The sequence below is a fragment of the Amblyomma americanum genome, chromosome 1, assembly GCF_052857255.1.
Source record: "Amblyomma americanum isolate KBUSLIRL-KWMA chromosome 1, ASM5285725v1, whole genome shotgun sequence".
Taxonomy (NCBI): domain Eukaryota; kingdom Metazoa; phylum Arthropoda; class Arachnida; order Ixodida; family Ixodidae; genus Amblyomma; species Amblyomma americanum.
Window position 1 is genome coordinate 318,951,042 of NC_135497.1, and position 10,048 is coordinate 318,961,089.

The 10,048-nt window shown below is 45.6% G+C and overlaps 1 protein-coding gene across 1 annotated transcript; it reads right to left on the reverse strand.

Moving 5' to 3' along the window:
- Positions 1 to 255: 255 nt before the first annotated feature.
- Positions 256 to 3,572, reverse strand: LOC144115390 (4 kDa defensin). The gene is made up of 4 exons (XM_077649763.1): positions 3,545 to 3,572; positions 1,537 to 1,622; positions 721 to 780; positions 256 to 560 (listed from the first exon to the last, which is right to left on the reverse strand). The coding sequence occupies exons 2-4, from the start codon at positions 1,577 to 1,579 to the stop codon at positions 439 to 441; spliced, it is 225 nt and encodes a 74-aa protein (XP_077505889.1). The 5' UTR covers positions 1,580 to 1,622; positions 3,545 to 3,572; the 3' UTR covers positions 256 to 438.
- Between the last annotated feature and the right edge of the window lie 6,476 nt (positions 3,573 to 10,048).

A 10,048-nucleotide genomic window follows, 5' to 3' on the forward strand; every position in this document is an offset into this window, starting at 1 on the left:
TTGCTGAAACTATACATGACTAAAAAACGTGTGAAATGAACCAAAATCGTAACGTCAACCAGCCAACAGGCCAGTAGAATATTCTAGACTTTGAGCATACGCTTTGTCAGGCGAAGTACAGCCTTTTAAGACTATCAAGAGGAGGCCCGACTCGGCTCGTCGAGTGAAATCCTGAGCCGAAAGCAATTACACGCGAGGGAACGATATCTCTTCATTATTTATTACACCACAATAAAATACATCAACAAACCACACGCTGTTCTATATACGCGCGGAGTGACTGAAGCAGAAATGCCAGTTTTAAGGTCGTCGCCGGGAGGCTTCCATTCCCGACAGCCTGTTTGAACGCTTGCTGAAAAACTTTTGTAGGAACTTTCGATTTTTTTTTCAGAGAGAGCACGACCGCTTTCTGAGGTTGAAAATACTGTCGCCCTTTATCTATCTGCGGTAGCAAGTGCATGTTTGCTTGAAGGCCCCCGCGCAGTAGCCTCCTCGGCGGCCGATGCTACGGCAGTGGCGATGGCAAGCGCCCTGGTTGAACGGGCAGCCGAAGCCTCGACCTAGAAAAAAAAATTAAGGGAGCTTGGTTCTTCATGCGCTGATTTCGCTGGCTAAGCAGCAGCAGTCGCAATGAGCGCGCTCTGAAATGATTTCAAAGCCAAGAAAAAAGAAAAATACACTTTTTTTACAAACACAAACCAGTCCTGAAAGTATACTCACGGACTCGAACATGCGCAACTGTCCCCTCGTCATCCTGGGCAACCACAGTGGTGACGAGTCCTGCGTGCAGGTTAAAAAATTCAAAGCGCTTCTGTAACCGCCGTCGGGAACAACATACAGCCAAAGTTTTCTCTTCGAAGAAGCTCATTTTCGAGCTTGTAACTGCATTGCAACTTCCCAAAATGAGGAATAGTGTGACATGTTGGTTTTGATAAGGCTGATTGTATAATGGGAAGATATGCGTTCAACTTTCAATGGAATTGAAAAAAATATGAATTTTTTCAGTACTTTTTCTAAATTACGTAATCCCAATTTTCTACATACATTACCCCAAGATATACTGATATTGTTGCCTTGCATTAATAACCACGCATTCACATTTGTGAATGTGCCTCGATATAAGGTAAGGGCTAAAAAGTTACAGCATTTATTGAAATAAAGCGGGATGATTGTCTAGAAAGATGTTTCCCATTTTTTTACTGTAGCGGCACAAGGAGCCAGAAGTCAACGAAACGCCTACTACTCAGCCGCCACGCTGGCTGAGTGGTTATGGCGCTCGGCTGCTGGCCCGAAAGACAAGGGTTCGATCCCGGCCGCGGCGGTCGAATTTCGATGTCGGCGAAATTCTAGAGGCCCTTGTGCTGTGCGATGTCAGTGCACGTTAAAGAACCCCAGGTGGTATAAATTTCCGGAGCCCTTCACTACCGCGTCCCTCATAGCATGAGTCGCTTTGGGACGTTCAACCCCCTAAAACTAAACCAAACCGAAACGCCTACTAATATGCACCAGTATTCCTATTAATACGGACCGACTTACCAGCAACCAGAACAAAGATGAGGGCGATGGCCAGGACCTTCATTTTAGCTTGAATGTCGTTGGCGTGAGTGGACTGACGTACGGCACTATGGATGCATGAAAGTATTTACGTCACTTTTTACTCTTAGAAAGTTTCATTCAATAGCTCACTAATCTTCATAACACAGGAGGCGTGAAAAGTGTCATTTTCCTGGCTGCGCAGCAAAGCGTATGTGTTGTAGTTTATGCAGTCTGCACGTGACAATCTGGCCATCAAGGAAGCGAGGGAGTTGGTTTATAGTGTTGTTTCTGTGTGCTGGAAACTTCTGCGGGCCGCTGTACATAGATTGAGATTCGCTTCACAATTTGCAAGCGTCTTTGTACACCCTTAGATTCGGTGTTAAATATGCGCCGCGCCAGTGCAGCACAAGCCAGAATATTTCAATGTGCAAGTGATGAAACACGCCACAGGGATCAGGGCACGCTAAGGAAAGATTTTAAAACGGAACTCATTTCTGTTGTGATATACTAATCAAGAAACAATCTCCTGTTCTTTAAAAATAAAAAAATCACAGCATAGTGAATATCTTTCTAGTTTTTTTTTTGTTTTAAGACATGTAAACAAAATACTGCCACAAAAGTGATGTCGATGGACTTCGAAAAAGTATCGTACATTTGGTCGTGCATAGACTCCACACAAACCCGCAGACCTTTCAGACGCAGGAGTTGCGGGGAATTGCAAACGTTTTCTAGCTTGTACGAAGTAGTCAAGCTGTACTGCTGTACTGAGAGTATATTTTTATGAAAGCCCATGTGAACGTATTTCTGTTGGCTGTGGCGAAGTCAATGAAGTAAAAGAAGCGCGGACACATAAACGGAAAATTAATCTTCTAATTTTCTCACTGAAATATTCTGGGGTGATTTTTTGTGTCACATCAGCAAGAATATCGTTCAAGTGCTGCCTTGGCTTGAGGTCGGAAGCACGGCAGGTCTTTTTTTTCATCTCTGAAAGAGAGAGTTCTGTGTTTCGTGTTCCTTTCATAATAGAGTAATACTGTTGCAGGGCAGAGTGTGGTCTTAAGGGATTTAGAGGTGAGAGTTTTATGCCTTAGCCATTCGACGTAATGGGCTCTAAAGCAGATATTTTCTGCCAGCATGTTGAATGAGGCACGTCAATTTAACAAGCCACCAACATATTCTATCCTGCAAAAGTTATTTTTATCGGCAAGTAACAGGCCCTGATTCAAGACAAAGTACTCGAATTTCGGGTGTCGCGAAATTGCTTTACGGCTATTTTTTTTTTACTACGACGGCAGCCGGCTGTACACGCCATTCACGGCCAGACATTCTGCTTCAGCGTCCTCCCTGCTGAGATTTTCTTGGTGGGCTGCCAGGCCACCATCAGCCGCCATCAGCCGCCATCAGACAGGCCGCCGCCAGCGTTCTCGTAACGAGTGTTTGTGCACAGGTTCGTTGGAAGCGTTAAAGCAGTCTTTGAAATATAAGCAATGCTAATTGTCTTGTTCTTAAGAGCTTCAACATGGCTAACGGCATTCGCTCGATAGTTTAGGGATAAACTGCAGCGCTCTTTCATCAATTTTTAAAGCCGGTAGTGAAAATTAATTTAAGAAAGTGTGAGCTTCCTCACAGGCGACGAACTTCTCCTAAAAATTCTTCCTAGTAGAAAAAGGATGAACAAGAAATCTGGACGAACAATTCCCATATTTTTTTCGTACAACAGTGGAACCGAAATGATTGCCGGCACCGCATAGCACGCCTAATTGTCGCTCTGCGACAAATAACAAAAAACCAAAATAATGAAATGATTTCTGCCTGCATGCCAGCATAAACCTAAGGATGGTTTCTCTCACTGCAATTACGTCAAGCTAGTTTAGAATTTTATAATACCATCTCACTGCGCTCCATATCTAAATGCGTTCCATGACCCTAACATAGGAAATATCTTGCTATCTGTTAACGCGATATACGGAGATAACGAACAAATTCTGAAGCATCTCAAACGCCTTACCGTTCTTGTCTGATGCCAGAGGCAGAAACTGTGTTCAAGCTGGCCGTGCTAACCAGCTTATATACAGATTGTGACGCGGAAGCAAGGAGGAAACAGCTTCTGAGCGCGAGTCGGATTTTCCCATCCAGTGAGCTACTCATCGTCAGTGAGGTTGCATGTTGTCACGAAAACGCAGCCAAACCTAACCCGAAAGAATCAGCATAGGTGCGAAGACCGCCGAAGTGACGGGTGGAAGTTCCATACAGGAAAATGATCTCGCGCCTGTGAGGCGGCAGTTTCGTGAGTGACGCGCAATTGCCTGTCAGGAGAGCCGTTAGCCCGCACAGCAATAGTTGTAATCTTTTTCTGGGCACTGGCATGCACAGAGCTTACCGCTCAGCCGCTTAAAGCAAAACACACTTCAGGTTCCGTGATGCTGCCCGTGTGCCAATTATTAATGCAGAGCCATGGTGCCATGTACGGCAAAGGGCGCTTGGGAGGACGCAGGACGATTTATTTTAGATAAAGAGCCAATCGAATAAGAGAGAAAGGCAATGTACCAAGGTGCCATGAATAAATTTTCAACACTAATGAAGCAGTATAAGATGAAAGTCGCCATTGTGTGCTACCATCAATAACATCGACCATTTGGACCTAATTACCCGCCTATTTTACCTTCTGTATGTTGTTTACCAAGGTTAAAGCGTTACAGTAGGAATAAATACCATCAGAAGTGCGTCTTCGTTCTCTTTATTCAGCATAAATTTGTTTTTATTTGCCCCTATACTTAAAATTTCCTCATGACACTAATTTTTAGCCGTGCTCTTGCATCCATGTATAGCCAGTGAAATTGCTGTTTGCTTCACTTCCGCTTATTAGGGAGGATTCATGTAAGAACAAGATCCAATTATATGAACCCTGTCCTGTCGTTTGTTCACACATTGAGGAAATACATTTGTTCCCAACAATACTGCAGAATAATTCTCCTCTGCTCGTTGATGGATTACTTGTCACAGATGTATTTCTACTATCGCAATACCTTCATAAACACTTCGGTCTTTAGAATGCAACTCACCTCATAGATTTTCCAATCTCGTCATCTGCTGCTCGGATGGCCTAATGCTAGGGGTTAAAGAGTTTATGGCGGCATCTAAGCCAATGACGAACTGGCAAAAGGAATGCAACTGGATAGACTTGGTTTGGTTTCATAGGGTTTAACGTCCAAAAGCGATTCACGCCATGACAGACGCTGTATAGTAAAGGGCTGCGGGAAATCTGGGCCAATTGGCGCTAACGTGCACTGACATCGCACGGCACACGGGCCTCCAGAATTTCGCCTGCTTCGAACTGCCACCGCGGCGGCCGAAATAGAAACCGCGTTTTTGGTGATGACCATTCGAGCTCCATAACCGCTGAGCCACCACGGCGACTTACAACTGGAATGAATTTGGGACGAACACAGAGATAAAAATCGGTAATTACTGCCACTGCGGTAATAGAGGGATGTAGCTTGCGCAGGGAAAGTACTATTGCCAGAAACTCTGCTTAAAAAACAGGGGTGAAATCTGGAAGCCGCAGTGAAAGGGACCAGTCTAAATGTGAACAGAATATTCTCACACCTGCCTTTTCATTGCACTGCGATGCGTCGGTTGCTATTACAATATCTTTAGGCAAGGTCCTTAGATGATCGTCTAGAAGACCATTTAGAAGACAGGGTGGCAAACGTTTCGCATTTTGGGGGTAAATATCGTCAAAAACAATGTGGACAGTGCGCTCTCTGCATAGCGCAGGAAGGATGTCATAAATTTTCGCATCTAAAGGCTCAAGTAATCTTTGCACAGACACTACCTGTGGGGTATGAAAACGAGACCAGAGGGCAGTAAAAAAGGAGGTCGGCTGGCAACAGAAAATGCTTTGTGAACGGTGGAATGAGATTCATAGATTCTTAGGTAAGTCTGAACACTTAAAAATTGAAGTCGAGATAAAAGAAGGGGAATGCGGGCTTCAAGGTATAGCACATAGGCAGCAACAAATTTTGGGAGGCCGAGGCACATCCGAAGTGCTTCCCTCTCCAAAAAAACGAGAGGACGAAGTTTGTATGTAGCCGAGCCTGAAAACAACACAGATCCAAATTCCCAAATTGGCCTCACATAGATTTGTAAATCATTTATAGCGTATCTCTTCGCATGCCGTACCGGTGACTACACAGTCTACGCAACATGCCCACGGAACAATCCCCATTCACCGCTGCATGGTCAATGTGGGGTCAACGGGTGAGGTTCTCGTCATAAATGACCCCAAGGTATTTTAGAGATTGAACCTGCGGTATTGGTTGTAAGTGGCAAGCGAGAGAGACCACTACAGGATTCTGTAGAGGGAAAACAAGGATCGCGCACTTCCTAACATTTACCTTCAGCTGTATGCGCCTCAGCCAGTGCTCAAGTGTACTCAGATATGACTGCAACAGACCATGCAGGGAATGTATACCCGGCGCAACCGCAAAAAAACGCAATCTCGTCCGCATACGCCTAAGTGCGTACAATTCGATGGAGAGGGATTGAGCTCAACACAATATTAAAGAGAACTGGAGAAAGAAGAGCTCCTTGCGGTACACCTCTCGTTCGTTTGTACCTCTCTGAATGAACACCATTATGAACCCAAAAGAATATCTATTATAAAGAAATGCAGATATCTAAGCAACAATATATTCTGGAAACTGAAGAGACTGTAGCCTATGTATTAGGATCGAGTGTTCTACACTGTCGTAAGCTTTAACGACGTCTAGCGCAACCAAAACCGCGACCTGGCGTTGACGACAAGCAAGGAGAATTCTGCTCTCGAGATCAGCACGTGCATTTCATATCGAACACCGTGGCCGAAATCGGAGTTGACACGGGCTGAGGATATTTTTGCGGTCCACGAAGGCTGAAACCCGAATTAGTAGCATCCGTTCTATTAATTTTACCATGTTTTATGTTAAAGAAATCGGACTAATATTATCCAATTCATAACCTCTACCCTGAATTTTCAGTAAAAAAAACACCTTGGCCAGGTTCCACTCAGGAGGTATCCAAGCGTGTTTGTTGGAGTAGTTTATGAGGTGCAAGAAGGAGTCGGGAGTCTCTTCATAGAGAATCTTGAACATCTTTGTAATGACACAATCAGGGCCCGGAGCAGCCACTGGTAATCTCTGTACAACTTGGGAAAGCAGAGATAGATTAACTTCTGAGGCATTATTATTTGGCCCCACTGACGCAAACAACATTGGTCACAAAGGCAGTAGAGACGAAAACCGCTTTCGACCACCTGGGGATCTTTAACGTGCACTGACATCGCACAGAACATGGGCGCCTTAGCGTTTTCTTTTTTTGAGGAAAAACGCTATGGCGCCCGTGTGCTGTGCGATGTCAGTGCACTTTAAAGATCCCCAGGTGGTCGATATTATTCCGGAGCCCTCCACTACGGCACCTCTTCTTCCTTTCTTCTTTCACTCCCTTCTTTATCCCTTCCCTTACGGCGCGGTTCAGGTGTCCAACGATATATGAGACAGATACTGCGCCATTTTCCTTTCCCCAAAAACCAATTATTATTATTATGCCCGTGGCCATTAATTCAACCGCCAGGACAGCTTCTTTATTTGACATAACGACTGTAAATAACTAGATGACGTGAGCAGTTTTCTATACAGTAGAAAGCCCAATAGTGCACGGCGGTTCCCTGACTTCGAAAGATAGTCGAAGTGTTCTGAGTCATATTTTTCCTTCGCACGAGAAACTCTGCGGTTAAAGGTGGCTGAAAAAATTTATAATCACTCCAGTTATTTATGGATTGGTTATGAAGAAGCTTTTTTCATGTTGCCTTCCTCCTCCTGTAATCTCTTGTACAGTCCAATTCCACCAGGTAGAAGAATTCTCCTTTGGTTGGCCGCACCAGAAACTCCGACTTTTTACGGCATTCTTCTATAGCCAGAGACCCGCCGCGGTGGCTCAGGGGTTAGTCGCTCAGCTACTGATCCGGAGTTACCGGGTTCGAACCCGACCGCGGCGGCTGCGTTTTTATGGAGGAAAAACGCTAAGCGCCCGTGTGCTGTGCGATGTCAGTGCACGTTAAAGATCCCCAGGTGGTCGAAATTATTCCGGAGCCCTCCACTACGGCACCTATTTATTCCTTTCTTCTTTCACTCCCTCCTTTATTCCTCCCTTACGGCGCGGTTCAGGTGTCCAACGATATATGAGACAGATACTGCGCCATTTCCTTTCCCCAAATACCAAATAATATTTTTATTATTATCTATAGCCAGACATATGCTTCTTAACTGGTGGGCCTCGGCGATGGTAGACACTGACGCAAGGGCAGAGCGCAACGCCGTCTGAAATCTGTCATAATTTATATGTGGCTGAAACTGAGAAGACGCAGGAGTTACACGACATACGATATCAAAATGAATAGGTAAATGGTCACTTGAAGTGGCGCAATCAACAGTCGACCAATCCGTTACGCCAATGCCAGGACTAGTGAACGTGAGATCTAAAACAGATTGAGTCTGTGTGCAAAGGTAAGTGGCCGATCCTGAATTTAAGCACATAAGGTTGTGATCAGAAACCCAGTCCCAAAGGCATTTGCCGCATAGATTAGTCCTGAAACCCCACGACACATGGTGAGAATTGAAGTCGCCAGCCACGAGAACTGGGTTTTTACAGCTAGCGAGTAACAAATCTAGAAGTCTAATATCCTGTACTCCATAGGGGAAATAACAATTTGCTATGGAAAATGGAGAGCACCTTGAAAGTACAAAGTCTTATGCCAAATTCTCACAGTCAGGAGACATTTGTTGAAAGGATACCTTAGCTCTGTGGCAAAATTTTGAAGACACTAAAGTTGGTAAACCACCTCCTCTTGACTGGCAACCTAGGGGAAATGAACTATAATTTTTAAAATGAAAATGTTCGGCGCTTGAAAGCTAGGTTTCTTGAAGGATTATGACCTCCGGATTAAGCTGGGTAGAAATACAGAGTAAATGTGTGGAAACTGAAAGAATAGAGCGACAGTTCCTCTGTAGAACTCACAACGACGCTATCGTTGCGAAAGCCTAGCAGCAGCAACTGCCTGCCCCAAAATGGTATCCTTGGGCTTGGTCTCAAGCTGTTGCTTCTTTGATTTGGGCTGTGTACCTAGAGAAAACGACCAATGAGACATGGGGGACCCGCTGCGCTTGAAACCCCGCGCATCAGGCTCCATCATCGCGGAATCATAGATGATACCATCATCACTCGAAGCACCTGAGGTAAGTACTGCGGAAGGGGCTGTAGTACGCATAAGGGTTGAAATGCGGGCCAGTTGGTTCATAGTAACTTGAAAAAAACCAGTCACAAAAGACAATGGACAAGATAAGGAGTCTACACGCCACAACGACTGATGGCGTGTACACTCCTTCTCTTGTCCATTGTCTTTTGTGACTGGTTTTTTTCAAGGGGCTGTAGTACGTTCCTGGGGCTGACATGCTTCAGGAATTGCAGACCGGGTAATAGTAGAAGGAATTGCTGTCGAGAGAGGGGCGAAACCGGCCTGCACGGCATGTGTAAGCTGAGTGGCTAGAACGTTTGTAAGGCTCTCCGATACACTTCCGACAATCCATTCTACCAGTTTAGACATTGAAGCCTCCACAGCAGCCGCAATTGCCTGGGACAACATGGAGTCTAACATGACTCCTTGACGAGCGGTCACACCTGCTTAACCGTGGGCACGTTCTTTCAACTGTGTAATAGCGTCACGGCGCAAACAGCGTTTTCTGTCAATTATCTGTACAATTAGGATTTTCTTCGCTCGGGAGGGACAATTTGAGTAGTTTGCAGAGTGGGCCCCACCGCAAAGGCAACACTTCTCGTTCTGCTCAGTGCAGGTGCTCGTTGCATGACCATGCCCACAGTTGCAACACCGCAAGTTGGATTTGCAACCGCCAGCGCTTTGGCCATAGCGCCAGCAGTTGTTGCACTGCAGATGCCTAGATGACAAAGGGTCTGCCCGAAAAATAGAGGCCATGCCTTGATTTCAGAGGGGCAGGAAGTTCCGACAAAGTGGCAATCGCTGATTCGCTAGGCAACCGCATGTTGCTTACATACCGGCTACAGCGGTGCACAGCAACAACACCTGCAGCAGACAGAAGCTCAAGAGTCTCTGCTAGAGACAAGGAAGAGTCCACGCCTCGAACGATACCTTTCGTGCAAGCCAAATGTGAAGGGATAAATGAATTTACCCGAAGCGAGGCAAAGGAAGAGGCCTTTAGAAAATATCTGACACAGTCGAGGTCTAGCGATCTACACAGAATCCCGTTGCGTCCAAACTGACGTACCTCTGAGATTGACTCATACAGAGAAATGGCTGGCTGGAGAGCAGCCCGAACAGCTCCAGGGTTGGTCATCTTGATTGCACCACCATCGTGAGGCACCAGCGCAACAGGGATACTGCTGACGCCGCTGCGCAAAAAAGCTTCCAAAGGAATGAGATCAGGGGATAGAGAAGCTGACC

Excerpts from the sequence above, each read along its gene's own strand:
- LOC144115390 (XM_077649763.1), bottom strand. The coding sequence starts at position 1,579 with ATGAAGGTCCTGGCCATCGCCCTCATCTTTGTTCTGGTTGCTG. Across the intron at positions 781-1,536 it reads CATCTTTGTTCTGGTTGCTG|GACTCGTCACCACTGTGGTT; the intron begins GTAAGTCGGTCC and ends ACCTGCACGCAG. Across the intron at positions 561-720 it reads AGTTGCGCATGTTCGAGTCC|GTCGAGGCTTCGGCTGCCCG; the intron begins GTGAGTATACTT and ends TTTTTTTTCTAG.